At 44.4% G+C, this 24,627-nt stretch overlaps 1 protein-coding gene across 2 annotated transcripts in view; it reads right to left on the bottom strand.

Moving 5' to 3' along the window:
• lrmda (leucine rich melanocyte differentiation associated) overlaps nucleotides 1-24,627 on the bottom strand; it is a 436,664-nt gene that overhangs the window by 16,482 nt on the left and 395,555 nt on the right. For both annotated transcript variants that reach the window (XM_014155085.2, XM_014155086.2), the window contains exon 6: nucleotides 17,254-17,338. In XM_014155085.2, coding sequence (XP_014010560.1) covers nucleotides 17,254-17,338 — 85 coding nt within the window. The remainder of the gene's footprint in view (nucleotides 1-17,253; nucleotides 17,339-24,627) is intronic.

Here is a 24,627-nt window from a genome sequence, read left to right as displayed (position 1 = left end):
CATTTAAACAGCTTGGAAAATTCCAGAAAATTATGTCATGGCTTTAGAAGTTTCTGATAGGCTAATTGACACCATTTGAGTCAATTGGAGGTGTACCTGTGGATGAATTTCAAGGCCTACCTTCAAACTCAGTGCCTCTTTGCTTGACATCATGGGAAAATCAAAAGAAATCAGCCAAGACCTCAGAAAAAAATTGTAGACCTCCACAAGTCTGGTTCATCTTTCAGAGAAATTTCCAAACACCCGAAGCTACCACGTTCTTCTGAACAAACAATAGTATGCAAGTATAAACACCATGGGACCACGCAGCCATCATACCGCTCAGGAAGGAGACGCGTTCTGTCTCCTAGAGATGAATATACGTTGGTGCGAAAAGTGCAAATCAATCCCAGAACAACAAGGACCTTGTGAAGATGTTGGAGGAAACAGGTACAAAGTATCTATATCCACAGTAAAATGAGTCCTATATCGACATAAACTGAAAGGCCACTCAAGCAAGGAAGAAGCCACTGCTCCAAAACCGCCATAAAAAAGCCAGACTACGGTTTGCAACTGCACATGGGGACAAATATCGTACTTTTTAGAGAAATGTCCTCTGGTCTGATGGAACTGGCCATCATTATGTTTGGAGGAAAAAGTGGGAGGCTTGCAAGCCGAAGAACACCATCCCAACCGTGATGCACGGGGGTGGCAGCATCATGTTGTGGGGGTGCTTTGCTGCAGGAGGGACTAGGGGGGCACTTCACAAAATAGATGGCATCATGAGGACGGAAAATTATGTGGATATATTGAAGCAACATCTCAAGACATTAAAGCTTGGTCGCAAATGGCTCTTCCAAATGGACAATGACCTCAAGCATACTTACAAGTTGCGGCAAAATGGCTTAAGGACAACAAAGTCAAGGTATTGGAGTGGCCTTCACAAAGCTCTGACCTCAATCCTATAGAAAATATGTGGGCAGAACTGAAAAAGTGTGTCGAAGCAAGGAGGCCTACAAACCTGACTCAGTTACACCAGCTCTGTCAGGAGGAATGGGCCAAAATTCACCCAACTTATTGTAGGAAGCTTGTGGAAGGCTACCCGAAACGTTTGACCCAAGTTAAACAATTTAAAGGCAATGCTACCAAATACTAATTGAGTGTATGTAAACTTCTGACCCACTGGGAATGTGATGAAAGAAATAAAATATTAAATAAATCATTCTCTCTACTATTATTCTGAAATTTCACATTCTCAAAATAAAGTGGTGATCTTAACTGACCTAAGAGAGGGAATTTTTATTAGGATTAAATGTAAACTGAGTTTAAATGTATTTGGCTAAGGTGTATGTAGGTTCATGCTCTACAACATTCGCAGAGTACGACCCTGCCTCACACAGGAAGCGGCGCAGGTCCTAATCCAGGCACTTGTCATCTCCCGTCTGGATTATTGCAACTCGCTGTTGGCTGGGCTCCCTGCCTGTGCCATTAAACCCCTACAACTCATCCAGAACGCCGCAGCCCGTCTGGTGTTCAACCTTCCCAAGTTCCCTCACGTCACCCCGCTCCTCCGCTCTCTCCACTGGCTTCCAGTCGAAGCTCGCATCCGCTACAAGACCATGGTGCTTGCCTACGGAGCTGTGAGGGGAACGGCACCTCCGTACCTTCAGGCGCTGATCAGGCCCTACACCCAAACAAGGGCACTCCGTTCATCCACCTCTGGCCTGCTCGCCTCCCTACCTCTGAGGAAGCACAGTTCCCGCTCAGCCCAGTCAAAACTGTTCGCTGCTCTGGCACCCCAATGGTGGAACAAGCTCCCTCACGACGCAAGGACAGCGGAGTCAATCACCACCTTCCGGAGACACCTGAAACCCCACCTCTTCAAGGAATACCTGGGATAGGATAAAGTAATCCTTCTAACCCCCCCCCTTAAAAGATTTAGATGCACTATTGTAAAGTGGTTGTTCCACTGGATGTTATAAGGTGAATGCACCAATTTGTAAGTCGCTCTGGATAAGAGCGTCTGCTAAATGACTTAAATGTAAATGTAAATGTATGTAAACTTCCGACAACAGGTATACCACAGAGGGACAATAAATATACCACAGAGGGACAGCAGATATACCACAGATGGACAGTAGATATACCACAGAGGGACAGTAAATATACCACATATACCACAGAGGGACAGCAGATATACCACAGAGGGACAGCAGATATACCACAGAGGGACAGTAAATATACCACATATACCACAGAGGGACAGCAGATATACCACAGGTGGACAGTAGATATACCACAGAGGGACAGTAAATATACCACATATACCACAGAGGGACAGCAGATATACCACAGAGGGACAGCAGATATACCACAGAGGGACAGTAGATATACCTCAGAGGGACAGCAGATATACCACAGAGGGACAGTAAATATACCACAAATAGTAAATTCTACCACAGTGGTAAAATACCACAGGGACAGCAGATAAACCACAGAGGGACAGCAGATATACCACAGAGGGACAGTAGATATACCACAGAGGGACAGCAGATATACCACAGAGGGACAGTAGATATACCACAGAGGGACAGTAAATATACCACAGAGGGACAGCAGATATACCACAGAGGGACAGCAGATATACCACAGAGGGACAGTAAATATACCACAGAGGGACAGTAGATATACCACAGAGGGACAGTAAATATACCACAGAGGGACAGCAGATATACCACAGAGGGACAGCAGATATACCACAGAGGGACAGTAAATATACCACAGAGGGACAGTAGATATACCACAGAGGGACAGTAAATATACCACAGAGGGACAGCAGATATACCACAGAGGGACAGCAGATATACCACAGAGGGACAGTAAATATACCACAGAGGGACAGCAGATATACCACAGAGGGACAGCAGATATACCACAGAGGGACAGCAGATATACCACAGAGGGACAGTAAATATACCACAGAGGGACAGAAGATATACCACAGAGGGACAGTAAATATACCACAGATGGACAGTAAATTCTACCACAGTGGGACAGCAGATATACCACAGAGGGACAGTAGAAATACCACAAAGGGACAGCAGATAAACCACAGAGGGACAGTAAATATACCACAGAGGGACAGTAGATATACCACAGACAGTAGATATACCACAGAGGGACAGTAAATATACCACAGAGGGACAGTAAATATACCACAGATGGACAGTAAATTCTACCACAGTGGGACAGCAGATATACCACAGAGGGACAGCAGATATACCACAGAGGGACAGCAGATATACCACAGAGGGACAGCAGATATACCACAGAGGGACAGCAGATATACCACAGAGGGACAGTAGATATACCACAGAGGGACAGTAGATATACCACAGAGGGACAGTAGAAATACCACAGAGGGATAGCAGATATTCCACAGAGGGACAGCAAATATACCACAGAGGGACAGCAGATATACCACAGAGGGACAGTAGATATACCACAGAGGGACAGTAGATATACCACAGAGGGACAGTAGATATACCACAGAGGGACAGTAGATATACCACAGAGGGACAGTAGAAATACCACAGAGGGACAGCAGATATACATTACTGGCAGCTGCTCCCTGTGTGTGAAGCTGTGCATCACAGAACACTAATAGACCCTAATGGAACGTATTCAATCAAAACCTGGAACCAGATAAACAATTGGAAAGGAGACAGTGTCAGCAAAGTGAAAACAAACCTAAAACGGAATAGGAATAGAAACATGATTCTCGCAGCAAGAAAATAGACATACTGTATGTGATTTATATGCCTAAAAACCTGGTTATTGGTGAAGGACCCAAACAAAGTCTCATATACGCTGACTCCAGATCATTAAAGATTAATCACCATGCTACAAGACCATGGTGCTTGCCTACGGAGCTGTGAGGGGAACGGCACCTCCGTACCTTCAGGCTCTGATCAGTCCCTACACCCAAACAAGGGCACTGCGTTCATCCACCTCTGGCCTGCTGGCCCCCCTACCTCTGCGGAAGCACAGTTCCCGCTCAGCCCAGTCAAAACTGTTCGCTGCTCTGGCACCCCAATGGTGGAACAAGCTCCCTCACGACGCCAGGACAGCGGAGTCAATCACCACCTTCCGGAGACACCTGAAACCCCACCTCTTTAAGGAATACCTGGGATAGGATAAAGTAATCCTTCTAACCCCCCCAAAAAAGATATAGATGCACTATTGTAAAGTGGTTGTTCCACTGGATATCATAAGGTGAATGCACCAATTTGTAAGTCACTCTGGATAAGAGCGTCTGCTAAATGACGTAAATGTAAATTAAAACATATTAACCCACAGAAACTCGTTTTGGAAATCAAAAGCATATGATGGTACACTACATCAAAAAAGCCAAAGATATTAATACACAGGATTTTTTGGGGAAAGGAATCCGCCCTGTTCACCCATTATATATTCTTGGCATCCATTCTAAGTGTAGCTTGAAGGTGGAAATAAGTGATCACGATGGCTATTTCTTTCTTTATGAGAGCTCATTACATCTCTGTGTTGTGAGTTATAGGCCCATTTTATATCCATATCTCTAATGGCTTTAAAACTGATCCTTAGCACCTCATCAGCTGCACAAACTGGCAAACACCTCAAAGGATATAAGACTTAGTGACAAGTACTTGTGAGAGACTTTTATGAACTCATTTCTGGCGATTAAAGCAATATGTTTTTATATTGTCAGAGTGTGTCAGTGTGTTACCCATAGAAGCAACCTCAGTCAACATCGTTGTTGGAGGATGATACTGTAGCAGTGTGTGGATAACTTCACTTGTCATTCTGCAGAGTCATTATCCAGTTGCACATCATTCAGGAAGTGTATAGTCTGTAGGATCTCAGACCTCCATAGGTCGATGTCCACATTATTGGATTTATCACCTACTTGATTATAATAGACACAAGACCAAAAGCAGAACTACACTTAATTGGCATGTGCTCAAGAACTATAGTTCAGGCAGTTCCGTTTCAGTGTGTGGTATTACTCTCTCCTTAATACAGTCCTTAAGGCCTTCATTACACTATACAGTACCTAATTAAAAATCAAATCAAATCAAATGAATTTATATAGCCCTTCGTACATCAGCTGATATCTCAAAGTGCTGTACAGAAACCCAGCATAAAACCCCAAACAGCAAGCAATGCATGTGAAAGAAGCACGGTGGCTAGGAAAAACTCCCTAGGAAAAACTCCCTACTTTTGCTCTAATTCACATACAGTGTGTACTGTAGGGCCTACTGTAAACCTATGTCTGGATGCCTTGCAATAGACATACACAGTGGACTGACTTGACTTAAACACTTTTGCTCCAAGGGGAGCATAGGTCATCCATAAACTTCCTCCAGCAGGCTAGGTGTTGTGTGGTTTGAATAGTAAGGGTTACTCTCTATGCTCCTTCCATATTCCTCATACAGTGCCTTCGGAAACTATTCAGACCCCTTGACTTTTTCCACATTTTGCTACGTTGCATCCTTATTCTAAAATTGATTAAATAACTTTCTTCCCCTCATCAATCTACACATATAATGATAAAGCAAAAATAGGTTTTGATAAATGTTTGCAAATGCATTACAAATAAAAAACTGCAATATCACATTTACATACAGTTGAAGTCGGAAGTTTACATACACGTACGTTTGAGTCATTAAAACTCATTTTTCAACCACTCCACAAATTTCTTGTTAACAAACTATAGTTTTGGCAAGTCGGTTAGGACATCTACTGTGTGCATGATACAAATGATTTTTCCAACAATTGTTTACAGACAGATAATTTCACTTATTCATTGTATCACAATTCCAGTGGGTCAGACGTTTACATACATTAAGTTGACTATGCGTTTAAACAGCTTGGAAAATTCCAGAAAATGATGTCATAGCTTTAGAAGCTGCTGACAGGTTAATTGACATCATTTGAGTCAATTGGAGGTGTACCTGTGGATGTATTTGGCCTACCTTCAAACTCAGTGCCTCTTTGCTTGACATCATGGGAAAATCAAAAGAAATCAGCCAAGACCTCAGAAAAATAAAATTGTAGACCTCCACAAGTTTGGTTCATCATTGGGAGCAATTTCCAAATGCCTGAAGGTACCACCTTCATCTGTACAAACAATAGTACGCAAGCATAAACACCATGGGACTACGCAGCCATCATACCGCTCAGGAAGGAGACGCGTTCTGTCTCCTAGAGATGAACGTACGTTGGTGCGAAAAGTGCAAATCAATCCCAGAACAACAGCAAAGGACCTTGTGAAGATGCTGGAGGAAATGTGTACAAAAGTATCTATATCCACAGTAAAATGAGTCCTATATCAACATAACCTGAAAGGCCGCTCAGCAAGGAAGAAGCCACTTCCAAAACCACCATATAAAAGATTGACTACGGTTTGCAACTGCACATGGGGACAAATATCGTATTTTGGAGAAATGTCCTCTGGTCTGATGAAACAAAAATATAACTGTTTGGCCATAATGAACATCGTTATATTTGGAGGAAAAAGGGGGAGAATTGCAAGCCGAAGAACACCATCCCAACCGTGAAGCATGGGGGTGGCAGCATCATGTTGTGGGGGTGCTTTGCTGCAGGAGGGACTGGTGCACTTCACAAAATAGATGGCATCATGAGGACGGAAAGTTATGTGGATATATTGAAGCAACACCTCAAGACATCAGTCAGGAAGTTAAAGCTTGGTCGCAAATGGGTCTTCCAAATGGACAATGACCTCAAGCATACTTCCAAAGTTATGGCTTAAGGACAACAAAGTCAAGGTATTGGAGTGGCCATCACACAGCCCTGACCTCAATCCTATAGATAATATGTGGGCAGAACTGAAAAAGCGTGTGCGAGCAAGGAGGCCTACAAACCTGACTCAGTTACACCAGCTCTGTCAGGAGGAATGGGCCAAAATTCACCCAACTTATTGTAGGAAGCTTGTGGAAGGCTACCCGAAACGTTTGACCCAAGTTAAACAATTTAATGGCAATGCTACCAAATACTAATTGAGTGTATGTAAACTTCTGACCCACTGGGAATGTGATGAAAGAAATAAAAGCTGAAATAAATCACTCTCCACTATTATTCTGACATTTCACATTCTCAAAATAAAGTGGTGATCCTAACTGAGCTAAGACAGGGAATTTTTACTAGGATTAAATGTCAGGAATTGTGAAAAACTGAGTTTAAATGTATTTGGCAAAGGTGTATGTAAACTTCCAACTTCAACTGTAAGTATTCAGCCCCTTTACTCAGTACTTTGTTGAAGCACCTTTGGCAGCGATTACAGCTACAAGCTTGGCACACCTGTATTTGGGGAGTTTCTCCCATTCTTCTCTGTAGATCCTTTCAAACTCTGTCAGGTTGGATGGGGAGTGATGCAAGACAGCTATTTTCAGGTCTCTCCAGAGATGTTTAATCAGATTCAAGTCCAGGCTCTTGCTGGGCCACTCAAGGACACTCAGAGACTTGTCCCGATGCCACTCCTGCGTTGTCTTGGCTGTGTGCTTAGGGTTATTGTCCTGTTGGAAGGTGAACCTTCGTCTCAGTCTGATGGCTCTGGAGCAGATTTTCATCAAGGATCTCTCTGTACTTTTCTCCGTTCATCTTTGCCTCGATCCTGACTAATCTCCTAGTCCCTGCCACTGAAAAACATCCCCACAGCATGATGCTGCTACCACCATGCATCACTGTAGGGATGGTGCCAGGTTTCCTCCAGACGTGACGCTTGGCATTCAGGCCAAAGAGTTCAATCTTGGTTTCATCAGACCAGAGAATCTTGTTTCTCACGGTCTGAGTCTTAATGTGCCATTTGGCAAACTCCAAGCGGGCTGTCGTGCTTTTTACTGAGGAGTGGCTTCCACCTGGCCAATCTACCATAAAGGCCTGATTAGTAGGGTGCTGCAGAGATGGTTGTCCTTCTAGTAATTTATCCCATCTCCACAGAAGAAATCTAGAGCTCTGTTAGAATGAGTATCGGGTTCTTGGTCACCTCCCCGACTAAGGCCCTTCTCCCCCGTTTGCATAGTTTGGCCGGGCAACCAGCTCTAAGAAGAGTCTTGGTGGTTCCAAACTTCTACCATTTTAGAATTATGGAGGCCACTGTGTTCTTGAGGACCTTCAATGCTGCAGACATTGTTTGGTACCCTTCCCCTGATCTGTGCCAACACAATCCTGTCTCGGAGCTCTACGGACAATTCCTTCAACCTCATGGCTTGGTTTTTGCTCTGACATGCACTGTCAACTGTGGGACCTCATATAGACAGGTGTGTACCTTTCCAAATGATGTCCAATCAATTGAATTTACCACAGGTGGACTCCAATCAAGTTGTAGAAACAGGGAAACAGGATGCACCTGAGCTCAATTTTCAGTCTCATAGGAAAGGGTCTGAATACTTACGTAAATTAGGTATTTATGTTTTTTATGTTTAATATATTTGCTATGATTTCTGAAAAACAGTTTTCGCTTCATCATTATTGGGTATTGTGTGTAAATTGCTGAGGCTGTAAGGCTGTAATGTAACAAAATGTGGTAAAAGTCAAGGGGTCTGAATACTTTCCCGAAGGCACTGTATATTCCCCATTTGAACAACAGATTTAGTTCCATAGGGGTGGAAACGGTCCTGCTATAATCATTATAAGATACAGGGAAATGTCTCTGAGAGCTGAACCTTTAATAGGGCCTACTAGGATTGTTCTGTCTTCCCTCACTACAGGTTTATGGAAAACATTTCCATACTCAGAGAAACTTAGGACGGTTGTATCAATAATGGAGACAAATAAGACGGTTGTATAAATTATGGAGACAAATAAGACGGTTGTATAATTGATGGAGACAAATAAGACAGTTGTATAAATGACTTTCCCACATAAGTCTAACTAACCTACACTCTTAGAAAAAAAAAGGTTACAAAGGGGCTCTGCAGTTGTCCCCATAGGATAACCCTTTTTGGTTCCAGTTAGAACCCTTTTTGGTTCCATGTAGAATTATTTTGGGTTCCAAAGGGTTCTACCTGGAACAGAAATTGGTTCTTCAAACGGTTCTCCTATGGGGCAGCCTATTGGATAGCACCTTTTTTTCTAGGAGTGTAGGATGAATCATGAGTGAGCTTGTTTGAACGTGCAGTTAGTGGTAAATAGACTTCATGACAGCCTATTCACATTCAAACTAAGGCTAGGATTTTAACAATGTTAGTGACAGAGATACATCCTTTGCTTCTGAGACAAAGATGGAGCAAAAACAGTGATCATTTCCCAGGGCCCCTCTTCATAATGACTCATCCATCCTCAACAATATCAATTTATCAAGCATTACTGATCCACCCCATCCAGCTGTCTGATAATGAAGGGAGAGAGGGAGGAAGGAAGGAAGGGAGGGGAAGGAGGCTGGGACAGAGGGAGGGAGGGAGGTAGTAATGGATGGAGGGAGGAATGGAGGGGAGAGGGAGGAACAGAGGGAGGGTTGGAGAGGGCGACGGAGAGGGAGGGACGGAGGGGAGAGGGACAGAGGGGAGAGGGACGGAGGGTTCGAGGGAGGAGACGGAGGGTTCGAGGGAGGGACGGAGGGTTCGAGGGAGGGAGTGAGGGAGGGAGGGATGGACGGAGGGAGGAATAGTTACCAGCAGGTGTATACACTACATGACCAAAAGTACATGGACACCTGCTTGTCGAACATCTCATTCCAAAATCATGGCCATTAATATGCAGTTGGTCCCCCCTTTGCTGCTATAACAGCCTACACTATTATGGGAAGGCTTTCCACTAGATGTTGGAACATTGCTACCAGGACTTGCTTCCATTCAGCCAAAAGAACATTAGTGAGGTTGGGCACTGATGTTTGGTGATTAGGCCTGGCTCGCAGTCGACGTTCCAATTCATCCCAAAGGTGTTAGATGGAAATGAGGTCAGGGCTCTGTGCAGGCCAGTCAAGAACTTCCACACCGACCTCGACAAACCATTTCTTTATGGACCTCGCTTTGTGCATGGGGGCATTGTCATGCTAAAACAGGAAAGGGACATCCCCGAACTTTTGCCACAAAGTTGGAAGCACAGAATTGTCTAGAATGTCATTGTATGCTGTAGCATTAAGATTTCCCTTTACTGGAACTAAGGGGCCTAGACCGAACCATGAAAAACAGGCCCAGACCATTATTTCTCCTCCACCAAACTTTACAGTTAGTACATGCATTCCGGCAGGTAGCGTTCTCCTGGCATCCGTCAAACCCAGATTCGTCCGTCTGACTGCCAGATGGTGAAGCGTGAGTCCAATGGCGGTGAGCTTTACACCACTCCAGCCGACGCTTGGCATTGCACATGGTGATCTTAGGCTTGTGTGAGGTTGCTCTGCCATGGAAACCCATTTCATGAAGGTCCCGAGGAACAGTTCTTGTGCTGATGTTGCTTCCAGAGGCAGTTTGGAACTCGGTAGTGAGTGTTGCAAAGGAGGACAGACGATTTCTACGCGCTACGGGCTTCAGCACTCTGCAATTCCCCTTCTGTTAGCTTGTGTGGCCTACCACTTCGCGGCTGAGCCGTTGTTGCTCCTAGACATTTCCACTTCACAATAACAGCACTTACAGTTGACTGGGGCAGCTCTAGCAAGGCAGAAATTTGACGAACTGACTTGTTGGAAAGGTGGCATCCTATGACGGTGCCACGTTCAAAGTCACTGAGCTCTTCAGTACGGGCCATTCTACTGCCTATTTTTATGGAGATTGCATGGCTGTGTGCTTGATTTTATACACCTGTCAGCAACGGGTGTGGCTGAAATAGCCGAATCCACTAATTTAAAGAGGTGTCCACATACAACACTACTACATGTCCAAAACAACACTACATGTCCACTACATGTCCAACAACACTACATGTCCAAAAGTATCTCTGATCACCCACCTAAAATACAGTACTGATCACCCACCTAAAATACAGTACTGATCACCCACTTAAAATACAGTACTGTTCACCCACCTAAAATACAGTACTGATCACCCATCTAAATTACAGTACTGATTACCCACCTAAAATACAGTACTGATCACCCACCTAAAATACAGTACTGATCACCCAACTAAATTACAGTACTGATTACCCACCTAAATTACAGTACTGATCACCCACCTAAATTACAGTACTGATTACCCTCCTCTCTCTGCTCTCTCTCTCTCTTTGTCCCTTATATCTACACCCCTTTCTCCCTCCATCTCTTCTATCCCCTTACCTCACTCTATCCCACCCACCTTTCTGTCTTCCTCTCCCCCTTCCACTTCTCACCCACAGCTCTGTCATCTAGCTGCTCCCCTGTCTCTCCAGCGTGGCCTGACAGCCCATTCCTCATCATTTCCCTGTTTTGGCAAAACCCAACTCTCCCCCTAATGGTTCTGCTGCTCTGAACGCTTCCAGATGTTTGTTTATTTGTTGTGCCTCGACTGTAAAACAGTTTACTCTTAGTTTGGATGCCTTCCCGGGATGGGATGTGTATGTGTGTGGGTGTGTGTGTATGTGTGTGTTTGTGTGTGTGTGTGTGTGTGTGTGTGTGTGTGTGTGTGTGTGTGTGTGTGTGTGTGTGTGTGTGTGTGTGTGTGTGTGTGTGTGTGTGTGTGTGTGTGTGTGTGTGTGTGTGTGTGTGTGTGTGTGTGTGTGTGTGTGTGTGTGTGTGTGTGTGTGTGTGTGTGTGTGTGTGTGTGGTGTGTGTGTGTGTGTATGTTTGTGGGTGTGTGTGTGTGTGTGTGCATGTGTGTGGGTGTGTGTGTGTATGTGTGTGGGTGTGTATGTGTGTGTGCACATGTGTGTGTGTTTATTGAGCGCTGTAGAGCCACAGATCGCCCCCATGTGTAAAAAAGCAAACTGCGAGGCAAACGTGAGAAGTCCCATGGGTGTCGTTAGTGTGTGTGTGTGTGTGTGTGTGTGTGTGTGTGTGTGTGTGTGTGTGTGTGTGTGTGTGTGTGTGTGTGGTTTTCTGCGTACGTTAGAGGGTTTGAAGGCTTTGAAGGCTTGCTTTCCTCCAGGGTTTTAATAGCAGTTGTGCACCATATAAAATACATACATACTAAGCATCTGGAAGCAGTCCCAGAATGAGAGCATTAAGCTAGGCCTCATGGCATTTCTCTTTGTTTATTCTCTGTTTACTTAGCCGTTCATACACTGGGATCACTTTCATTTAGGCCTGTCACTGTTGAATAATGGACCACATCAAACAGTCTGGTCCATTAAAGAGCCGTGGCTGATGCCCAAGACATATATAAATATGTAGAGAATCGTAACTTTTAACGGGAAGAAAAAACGTTTATTTCAACTACAGAGTCCTGTACAGAAATAGATCCATCAGAAGTAGTAGTTGTTGTCGTACATGTTTTACGCCTCCAGATAACTACATCTAATAAACTGGGGATCTCTGAGAACATTATATTGTCAGATAATGACATGTTGTTAAACTATTAAGCACGTTTGACAGGTTTTATTATAATTCTATATTACCTATAATAAGTCATTATGGAGTAATGCTCCATTTAAACTCTGTAGGTATTTATGATTAGATACTTAATAATAATAATTTGTCTATTAGGTATGTTGTGAGGACAAACTTTAGTCCAAGACCTCTCATTGGGAGATGAAATCCACAATGTTATGTATTCTGCTGGTGAGATACATTTTGACACAGTGCTCTGCTCCAAACATGAGGTGTCATTGAGAAGAGTGCTTTAAATCTGGGACTGCCAGCCTGTCAGAGAGCTTAAACCAGAGCTGACAGTAGAGGAGGTCCCTAAGACCTCTACTGGGGACTCTGCTCCTCAGGCCTCTCTCCTGAACTAGTCACTCTACTCCCCTCTGTGTCCTCCTGGCCTGCTCCAAGACACCACAGTCTCCCTCTCTCTTTATTCCCTCTCCTAGCCTCTTGTTTTTAGTCTCTCCTCCTCCTTCCTCTATTGTCTCCCAGACTCACTCTTTCTATTCTGTCTCTCTCTCTCTCCCTCTCCCTCTCGCTGTGTCCCCGCTCTCCACCTGGGCACTGACCTGCAACCGCTGGCTCCTCACTGGAGCTCTAGACTGCAGTAATTACTAGTGGCAGCTGGGCTCTGGGGCCCCTATAACATCAGTAGAGAGAGAGATATAAAGAGATGGTGAGTGTGTGTGTGTGTGTGTGTGTGTGTGTGTGTGTGTGTGTGTGTGTGTGTGTGTGTGTGTGTGTAGCGACATGGGGCTGTCAGACCTGCTAGCTACATCCCACCGACCAGGGCCATTTAGGTGAACACAGACAGACATCCCTGGACCACAATTCATCAAACCACAGTTCAATATAACTGATACTTTATCACAGATATATGGTGAATCATTAAAAGGGATTATGAACTTTATCACCAATATCTAATGATAATATGTATTATGATAATATACCATACTAAAACCTCTACAGTGATAAAGTGTATCAACCATTTCTGTTAGCATAGCGTGACAGTGTCTATTGAAAGGTCCTCATCTGACAGTGGAAGTAGGTAGAAGGTAGGAACCCAGAGAGTTATAGTAGTGGCTCCCCCATAATAATTCTATAGAATATGTTTCAAAAGAATAAATAAACAAGTGTCGTGCTGTAAGGAGTGAGGCGGACTGAGGCAGAGTGAGGCGGAGTGAGGCGGACTGAGGCGGACTGAGGCGGAGTGAGGCGGACTGAGGCGGACTGAGGCGGAGTGAGGCGGAGTGAGACGGAGTGAGGCGGACTGAGGCGGAGTGAGGCGGACTGAGGCGGACTGAGGCGGACTGAGGCGGACTGAGGCGGAGTGAGGCGGAGTGAGGCGGACTGAGGCGGAGTGAGGCGGAGTGAGGCGGACTGAGGCGGAGTGAGGCGGAGTGAGACGGAGTGAGGCGGAGTGAGGCGGACTGAGGCGGAGTGAGGCGGAGTGAGGCGGACTGAGGCGGAGTGAGACGGAGTGAGACGGACTGAGGCGGACTGAGGCGGAGTGTGACGGAGTGAGACGGAGTGAGGCGGACTGAGGCGGAGTGAGGCGGAGTGAGGCGGAGTGAGGCGGAGTGAGGCGGACTGAGGCGGAGTGAGGCGGACTGAGGCGGAGTGAGGCGGAGTGAGGCGGACTGAGGCGGACTGAGGCGGACTGAGGCGGAGTGAGGCGGAGTGAGGCGGAGTGAGGCGGAGTGAGGCGGACTGAGGCGGAGTGAGGCGGACTGAGGCGGAGTGAGTCGGAGTGAGGCGGACTGAGGCGGACTGAAGCGGACTGAGGCGGGGGACCTATAGAGGAGATGAGGGTTAAAGATGAGGGTTGTGTTATTGAAGGCTGCAGCACTAGCGTCATAAACATAACAAATGGTGACTTTCGACTCACCACGGCCCAGATCTAGGAGGGAGGGAGAAATATCTCACATGTCAGATCCTCTCACCTTTTAATGGACTGTTCCCTGTCCGGCCTGATGTTCACAAAGCATAGTTTCTCTCTGGCTGTGTCCCAAATGGCACCCTAGTCCCTATGGGTTTCCCTATGGGTTTCCCTATGGGTTTCCCTATGGGCCCTGGTCAACAGTAGTGCACGATAAAAGGAATAGAGGGCCATTTGGGACTCTCTCTGTCCCTCTCCCTACATCACAGGGAAGCTGCTGGTCAGTCACTGTGTAATTGATCTGTCCTTGGCACTGGGTGGGAGGAGGGGTGTGTGTTTGTGTGTGTGTGTGTGTGTGTGTGTGTGTGTGTGTGGTGCTCACTGTTGACCTCTTGAGCTGGCCCTCTATGGAGTTTGGCGCATCACAGCGGCAGAGATAAAGAGCATGCTTATAGTTACTACCCTGCTGTGAGGTCTGGTACCATGGCCTCAGGGTCGGTCACACAACATCTCTACAGACACAAACAGCTATACGTTGTAGGATCTTCATTTTACCAGTTTTTCACAGCAGGAAAATAGTCCTGCAGCAACAGGAAATGTGAATTATTGTGTGGATTATAATAAAATTGTCATTTTTCTAGGGGTTGAAAAAAAAATTGTTAGGGAAAATCTATTTAAAATTTTAGAGGAAACTACTAACTTTGGAAGCCTTTTTAAATGTTGAATACACTACAAGTTTTCATTTCCTGCAACAACAGGGTGATCAACTGAAGATCCTACACCTGTAGCTAACACAGTGGTGGTGAACAGACAGCAGCACCAACACATTTCAAATAGAATGGAATATAGTTTCTTTGTCTGTTCCTATGCACTGTTATATTTATTATGATCATTCACTGTAAGAAAGATGCATAAAAAATGTATGCTTCTGATATTAACGCTATTGTATAGCAAATGCTTCTCATCAATATAATATAAAACATATTTTCTGCTAAAACAGAGGCAACTTTAGAAATGCAGTACATGTTAATCCCTTCCATACATTAGATCAGAATAAGACATAATCAATGACTAGCATCAACAGATCAAGGAGAGTTGACATACACACTTCCACACATACATCAAATCAACAGTTTCAACCTAGATTATACATTTCAGCATTCATCAACAACTCAAACAGATGACAAAAGACAGACTATGATCTAATATAAATCTAAAGTCCACTATTCTCTCACTCCGGTTAATCAATAAGAAGAAAAACATGCATATTCGTTTACATGATCAAAGGGCTTTCCCTTTAATGAACATCATTAAGACGAAGGCTATTAATACACACTGTACTGAAGTTGTTCATTCTCTATCTCATTCTCTGATGAGTGTGTGGAGTAGAGAGGGGTCGCCAAATAGAGAGGAGATATCTCTCTGGAGTAGAGAGGGGTCGCCAAATAGAGAGGAGAGATCTCTCTGGAGTAGAGAGGGGTCGCCAAATAGAGAGGAGAGATCTCTCTGGAGTAGAGAGGGGTCGCCAAATAGAGAGGAGAGATCTCTCTGGAGTAGAGAGGGGTCGCCAAATAGAGAGGAGATATCTCTCTGGAGTAGAGAGGGGTCGCCAAATAGAGAGGAGAGATCTCTGTGGAGTAGAGAGGGGTCGCCAAATAGAGAGGAGATATCTCTCTGGAGTAGAGAGGGGTCGCCAAATAGAGAGGAGAGATCTCTTTGGAGTAGAGAGGACATCAAATAGGGAGGAGAGATCTCTCTGGAGTAGAGAGGGGTCGCCAAATAGGGAGGAGAGATCTCTCTGGAGTAGAGAGGGGTCGCCAAATAGGGAGGAGAGATCTCTCTGGAGTAGAGAGGGGTCGCCAAATAGGGAGGAGAGATCTCTCTGGAGTAGAGAGGGGTCGCCAAATAGAGAGTAGATATCTCTCTGGAGTAGAGAGGGGTCGCCAAATAGAGAGGAGAGATCTCTCTGGAGTAGACAGGGGTCGCCAAATAGAGAGGAGAGATCTCTCTGGAGTAGAGAGAGGACATCAGATAGGAAGGAGAGATCTCTCTGGAGTAGAGAGGACATCCCAAAGATAGGGAGGAGAGATCTCTCTGGAGTAGAGAGGGTCATCAAATAGGGAGGAGAGATCTCTCTGGAGTAGAGAGGACATCAAATAGGGAGGAGAGATCTCTCTGGAGTAGAGAGGACATCAGATAGGGAGGAGAGATCTCTCTGGAGTAGAGAGGACATCAAATAGGGAGGAGAGATCTCTCTGGAGTAGAGAGGGTCATCAAATAGGGAGGAGAGATCTCTCTGGAGTAGAGAGGACATCAAATAGGGAGGAGAGATCTCTCTGGAGTAGAGAGAGGACATCAGATAGGAAGGAGAGATCTCTCTGGAGTAGAGAGGGGTCGCCAAAGATTAGGGAGGAGAGATCTCTCTGGAGTAGAGAGGGTCATCAAATAGGGAGGAGAGATCTCTCTGGAGTAGAGAGGGTCATCAAATAGGGAGGAGAGATCTCTCTGGAGTAGAGAGGGTCATCAAATAGGGAGGAGAGATCTCTCTGGAGTAGAGAGGACATCAAATAGGGAGGAGAGATCTCTCTGGAGTAGAGAGGACATCAGATAGGGAGGAGAGATCTCTCTGGAGTAGAGAGGACATCAGATAGGGAGGAGAGATCTCTCTGGAGTAGAGAGGACATCAGATAGGGAGGAGAGATCTCTCTGGAGTAGAGAGGGTCATCAAATAGGGAGGAGAGATCTCTCTGGAGTAGAGAGGACATCAAATAGGGAGGAGAGATCTCTCTGGAGTAGAGAGGGTCATCAAATAGGGAGGAGAGATCTCTCTGGAGTAGAGAGGGGTCGCCAAATAGGGAGGAGAGAACAACTTTACCATGTTTTTTTACATTTTCTTTACCTTTGTGGTTCTTGCCGTCTCTTGAGCCTCTGGGTAGAGGGGTGTAGAGTGAGGAGGGACTCTCAGACTTAGGGTCACCTGGGGCCTGAGGAAAGGAAACACACACTCACACTTTACTATTTAGATTGTAGAGGAAAAACATGTCCTCTGCTATCAGACAAATACAGAGAGAGAGAGAGAGAGAGAGAGAGAGAGAGAAATAGATACAGAGAGAGAAAGAGGGAGAGAGAGAGAGAGAGAGAGAGAACTGATTCAGAAAGAGAAAGAAAGATACAGAAGGAGAGAGGTAGAGGGATTTCATTGCCGTGACTGATTGTCCAAGTGCCATGAATTATATTGATGAGGACAGCAAATGTTGAAGCTCCATTCCTGTGTCATGGTGAGGGAAGCAGCACGCCGGGCCAGTTCACCTTTCATTCCTGTGTCATGGTGAGGGAAGCAGCACGCCGGGCCAGATCACCTTTCATTCCTGTGTCATGGTGAGGGAAGCAGCACGCCGGGCCAGATCACCTTTCATTCCTGTGTCATGGTGAGGGAAGCAGCACGCCGGGCCAGATCACCTTTCATTCCTGTGTCATGGTGAGGGAAGCAGCACGCCGGGCCAGTTCACCTTTCATTCCTGTGTCATGGTGAGGGAAGCAGCACAACGGACCAGATCACCTTTCATTCCTGTGTCATGGTGAGGGAAGCAGCACAACGGGCCAGATCACCTTTCATTCCTGTGTTATGGTGAGGGAAGCAGCACGCCGGGCCAGATCACCTTTCATTCCTGTGTTATGTTGAGGGAAGCAGCACACCAGGCCAGATCACCTTTCATTCCTGTGTTATGTTGGGGGAAGCAGCACACCAGGCCAGATGACTTTGATGTTCTGTCCCCCTCCTCTCCCCTTCCGGCCATGAGGAAGGCCTCATGACTACTGAGCCATGACCTGCTGTAGGGGTCAAACCAAGGGCACACCACTCACTATGACACACAGGCCCTCTAACCCAAGCCCTAACTAACACACTTCTACTGCTATCTGACCACACACCAACAGATTGGCATGACGGCACCACTCTGTCTCTCCAAACATCTCTGCTACTAGCTTTCAGGTTTCCGAGTTAATTCCACTGTTTTCTGAGCTCTCAGCTCTTTCAGGTTTCAGAGTTAAATCCACTGTTTTCTGAGCTCTCAGCTCTTTCAGGTTTCAGAGTTAATTCCACTGTTTTCTGAGCTCTCAGCTCTTTCAGGTTTCAGAGTTAAATCCACTGTTTTCTGAGCTCTCAGCTCTTTCAGGTTTCAGAGTTAAATCCACTGTTTTCTGAGCTCTCAGCTCTTTCAGGTTTCAGAGTTAAATCCACTGTTTTCTGAGTTCTCAGCTCTTTCAGGTTTCAGAGTTAAATCCACTGTTTTCTGAGCTCTCAGCTCTTTCAGGTTTCAGAGTTAAATCCACTGTTTTCTGAGCTCTCAGCTCTTTCAGGTTTCAGAGTTAATTCCACTGTTTTCTGAGCTCTCAGCTCTTTCAGGTTTCAGAGTTAAATCCACTGTTTTCTGAGCTCTCAGCTCTTTCAGGTTTCAGAGTTAAATCCACTGTTTTCTGAGTTCTCAGCTCTTTCAGGTTTCAGAGTTAAATCCACTGTTTTCTGAGCTCTCAGCTCTTTCAGGTTTCAGAGTTAAATCCACTGTTTTCTGAGCTCTCAGCTCTTTCAGGTTTCAGAGTTAAATCCACTGTTTTCTGAGTTCTCAGCTCTTTCAGGTTTCAGAGTTAAATCCACTGTTTTCTGAGCTCTCAGCTCTTTCAGGTTTCAGAGTTAAATCCACTGTTTTCTGAGTTCTCAGCTCTTTCAGGTTTCAGAGTTAAATCCACTGTTTTCTGAGCTCTCAGCTCTTTCAGGTTTCAGAGTTAAATCCACTGTTTTCTGAGTTCTCAGCTCTTTCAGGTTTCAGAGTTAATTCCACTGTTTTCTGAGCTCTCAGCTCTTTCAGGTTTCAGAGTTAAATCCACTGTTTTCTGAGCTCTCAGCTCTTTCAGGTTTCAGAGTTAAATCCACTGTTTTCTGAGTTCTCAGCTCTTTCAGGTTTCAGAGTTAAATCCACTGTTTTCTGAGCTCTCAGCTCTTTCAGGTTTCAGAGTTAAATCCACTGTTTTCTGAGCTCTCAGCTCTTTCAGGTTTCAGAGTTAAATCCACTGTTTTCTGAGCTCTCAGCTCTTTCAGGTTTCAGAGTTAAATCCACTGTTTTCTGAGCTCTCAGCTCTTTCAGGTTTCAGAGTTAAATCCACTGTTTTCTGAGCTCTCAGCTCTTTTAAACAGGGTGCGTTTTTTGTAAGTGTGTCGCAATATTCAAAGGGTGTTTCTAAACAGGTCACAAGTATTGTTGTTGTTGTTTTTCTTCTTCTTCTACTTCTTCTTTTTGTGCACCTTCAAGGACCCAAACATCCTGTTTTATTAGTCTTCTGTTCCCTGGACTTCTAGCTGTTTCAAAAGGCACTTCATCATGAAGCAGTCCTATCTGATGCCTTTGCAGAAATACTCTCCTTTCCTCTCCTGCTGGGGGGAATTCACCAGGCTTTTAATCACTAAAGTGACAAATACATATTAGAGACGATTTGGTGCTGATATTCCTCTGGTGTAGCTGATTCTCTAGTCTACAGCCTCCACGCACAACCTTGAGGAACGAGACCGCTGGACAATGCTAAATGAAAACACATTCTTCATTGGCGAGGAGAGTGGTGTAAATTGAAAATGATCCCATAATGTGCTTTCAGATAGGATCTCAGAAGGTCATTCCAGTACAGGCCTGGGCTGGTCAACACGTGCTTTATATTACCAGAACAAAAAGAAGAGTGGGACAAATGACATCAACGACTTCTGGATGTAATGACTTACTGGCGAATTAGAATGGAAACATCACAAATGATCCTGTCGACTTCATACTTTATATTTCTCTTCTGGGGTCAGTAGTTAGAGTGTTATAGCGATTGAAGTTAGTATTTTTTTACAGTGCTATATCTTACAACCAGTGATGTAGTGGTAAAATAATTGTAGGGTAAACACTGATCACTGTCAGTGGTGAGTAAATTAAGTCTCCCTAAGTTTTCAATGGGTTTTTCCATGCTAGATAGGTAACACAGGAGGTTGGTGGTACCTTAATTGGGGAGGACAGGCTCGTGGTAATGACTGGAGCGGATTTGGTGGAATGGTATCAAATACATGAAACATGTGGTTTCCAGGTGTTTGATGCCATTCCATTTACCCACTACCACACCACAGCTTTAAGGTAGTTTTCTACTGTACCACATCTAACAACTATTCAAGGTAGTATTGGAGGTACTGGAGGTCTCTGCTCTTAGCTCTTCAATGTGTCAGTAGTATCCTTTATATCCTAACATCCCCCAGTCATTAGGTTCTGACTACATAATAGGTCTGCGTCTTAGACATAGAATTACAACCGATAGAACAACTAACCATTGATTTGAACGGGAGTGAATGTGAATGCCCTTTCTACCCAGTTCTAATTCTATGGTCTGAGAGGCAGCCCATAGAGCCTCAGAGCAATCTGCCTGCCTGGTTCATTTCCTGTCCTGCGTGTGAGATCACCGACCCTGGCCTCTGCAGGGTTGTTTGTGCTTCATTCAGAATTTAATAGAAAATGTCTCAAATTTCAATTTCATTCTTGAATTTACAGGATACAGAATTGCATTTACAATTTCATTTAAAGGAAATATAACTGAATTCAGTGAAATTCAAATTCCTCTTCTATTCTATATTAGGTGTAGTCTATACAAATACTTCTTGCACATAAAACATAAAATATGTCGTTATATACAGTACCAGTCAAAAGTTTGGACACACCTACTCATTCAAGGGTTTTCCTTTATTTTTACTATGTTCTACATTGTAGAATAATAGTGAAGATATCAAAACTATGAAATAACACATATGGAATCAAATAGTAACCAAAATGTGTTAAAAAATCTAAATAGATTTTAGATTCTTCAAAGTAGCCACGATTTGTCTTGATGACAGCTTTGCACACTCTTGGCATTCTCTTAACCAGCTTTACCTGGAATCTCACATTTGGACTCATCAGACCAAAGGACAGATTTCCACCGGTCTAATGTCCATTGCTCATGTTTCTTGACCCAAGCAAGTTTCTTCTTCTTATTGGTGTCCTTTAGTAGTGGTTTCTTTGCAGCAATTCGACCATTAAGGCCTTATTCACGCAGTCTCCTCTGAACAGTTGATGTTGAGATGTGTCTGTTACTTGAACTCAGTGAAGCATTTATTTTGGCTGCAATTTCTGAGGCTGGTAACTCTAATGAACTTATCCTCTGCAGCAGTGGTAACTCTGGGTCTTCCTTTCCTGTGGCGGTCCTCATGAGAGCCAGTTTCATCATAGCGCTTGATGGTTTTTGCGACTGCACTTGAAGATTCTTTCAAAGTTCTTGAAATTTTCCGCATTGACTGACCTTTGAGCTGTTCTTGCCATAATGGATTAGGTATTTTACCAAATTGGGCTATCTTCTGTATGCCACCCCTACCTTGTCACAACACAACTGATTGTCTCAAACACATTAAGAAGGAAAGAAATTCCACAAATTAACTTTTAACAAGGCACAACTGTTAATTGTAATGCTTTCCAAATGACAACCTCATGAAGCTGGTTGAGAGAATGGCAAGAGTGTGCAAAGCTGTCATCAAGGCAAAGGGTGGCTACTTTGAAGAATCTCAAATATAAAATATATTTGATTTGTTTAACACTTTTGTAGTTACTACATGATTCCATATGTGTTATTTCATAGTTTTAATGTCTTCTCTATTATTCTACTATGTAGAAAATAGTAAAAATAAAGAAAAACCTTGGAATGAGTAGGTGTGTCCAAACTTTTGACTGGGACTGTACATGTTTATAAGATATTGTTGAAAAAATAGATTTTCAGGAAAAACTCTTAAAATGAATGATCAAGGAAAACAAAACCTGTATGCAAATATTCTAAGATATTATAAACTCAGCAAAAAAAATGGCATCCCTTTTTCAGGACCCTGTCTTTCAAAGATAATTTGTAAAATTCCAAATAACTTCACAGATTTTCATTGTAAAGGGTTTAAACACTGTTTCCCAAGCTTGTTCAATGAACCATGAACAATTCATGAACATGCACCTGTGGAACGGTTGTTAACCTGTTAGGGCTAGGGGGCAGCATTGACACGGCTGGATAAAAAACATACCCGATTTAATCTGGTTACCACTCCTACTCAGTAACTAGAATATGCATATACTTATTACATATGGATAGAAAACACCCTAAATTTTCTAAAACTGTTTGAATGGTGTCTGTGAGTATAACAGAACTCAAATGGCAGGTCAAAACCTGAGAGATTCCTTTACAGGAAGTGGCCTGTCTGACCATTTCTGGAACTTCTTTGCCATCTCTATCATTTACTAAGGATCTCTGCTCTAACGTGACACTTCCCACGTCGTCCATAGGCTCTCAGAGCCCGGGAAAAAAGAGAATGTCGTCATTCCAGCCTCAGGCTGAAACACATTATCGCCTTTCTCAAGTGGCCCATCAAGAGACACTAGCTTATGCGCGTGACCCCGACCGCCCCCGCCTTTGGGATTTTTTCCTCTGTTTGCCGAAAAGGAGATTCCCTGTCGGAATATTATCGCTTTTCTACGAGAAAAATGACGTAAAAATTGATTTTAAACAGCGGTTGACATGCTTCCACGTACGGCAATGGAATACTTTGAATTTTATTGTCAGGAATTGCGTGCGCGCGACACTTCTTTACTATTTCGGATAGTGTCTGGAGCATACGAACAAAACGCCGCTATTCGGATATAACGATGGATTATTTTGGACCAAACCAACATTTGTTATTGAAGTAGACGTCCTGGGTGTGCATTCTGACGAAGACAACAAAAGGTAATGACATTTTTATAATAGTAAATATGATTATGGTGAGTGCTAAACTTGCCGGGTGTCTAAATAGCGAGCCCGTGATGCCTGGGCTATGTACTTAGAATATTGCAAAATGTGCTTTCACCAAAAAGCTATTTTAAAATCGGACATAGAGTGCATAGAGGAGGTCTGTATCTATAATTCTTAAAATAATTGTTATGCTTTTTGTGAACGTTTATCGTGAGTAATTTAGTAAAATGTTAGCGAATTCCCCGTAAGTTTGCGGGGGTATGCTAGTTCTGAACGTCACATGCTAATGTAAAAAGCTGGTTTTTGATATAAATATGAACTTGATTGAACAAAACATGCATGTATTGTATAACATAATGTCCTAGGGTTGTCATCTGATGAAGATCATCAAAGGTGAGTGCTGCATTTAGCTGTCTTCTGGGTTTTGGTGACATTATATGCTGGCTTGAAAAATGGGTGTCTGATTATTTCTGGCTTGGTACTCTGCTGACATAATCTAATGTTTTGCTTTCGTTGTAAAGCCTTTTTGAAATCGGACAGTGTGGTTAGATTAACGAGAGTCTTATCTTTAAATGGCTGTAAAATAGTCATATGTTTGAGAAATTGAAGTAATAGGATTTTGAAGATTTTGAAAATCGCGCCACAGGCTGGCAGTGGATGTTACGTAGGTGGGACGAATTCGTCCCGCCGGTCCCATAGAGGTTAAGCCACTAACAGCTTACAGACGGTAGGAAATTAAGGTCACAGTTATGAAAACTTAGGACACTAAAGAGGCCTTTCTACTGACTCTGAAGAACACCAAAAGAAAGATGCCCAGGGTCCCTGCTCATCTGCGTGAACGTGCCTTAGGCATGCTGCAAGGAGGCATGAGGACTGCAGATGTGCCCAGGGAAATAAATTGCAATGTCCGTACTATGAGACGCCTAAGACAGCGCTACAGGGAGACAAGACGGACAGCTGATCGTCCTCGCAGTGGCAGACCACGTGTAACAACACCTGCACAGGATCAGTACATCCGAGCATCACACCTGCGGGACAGGTACAGGATGGCAACAACAACTGCCCGAGTTACACCAGGAACGCACAATCCCTCCATCAGTGCTCAGACTGTCCGCAACAGGCTGAGAGAGGCTGGACTGAGGGCTTGTAGGCCTGTTGTAAGGCAGGTCCTCACCAGACATCACCGGCAACAACGTCGCCTATGGGCACAAACCCACCGTCGCTGGACCAGACAGGACTGGCAAAAAGTGCTCTTCACTGACGAGTCGCGGTTTTGTCTCACCAGTGGTGATGGTCGGATTAGCGTTTATCGTTGAAGGAATGAGCGTTACACCGAGGCCTGTACTCTGGAGTGGGATCAATTTGGAGATGGAGGGGTCCGTCATGGTCTGGGGCAGTGTGTCACAGCATCATCGGACTGAGCTTGTTGTCATTGCAGGCAATCTCAACGCTGTGCGTT

Source organism: Salmo salar, chromosome ssa18 (assembly GCF_905237065.1).
Source record: "Salmo salar chromosome ssa18, Ssal_v3.1, whole genome shotgun sequence".
Classification (NCBI taxonomy): Eukaryota; Metazoa; Chordata; class Actinopteri; order Salmoniformes; family Salmonidae; genus Salmo; species Salmo salar.
This window is presented reverse-complemented; position numbering and strand designations above follow the sequence as displayed.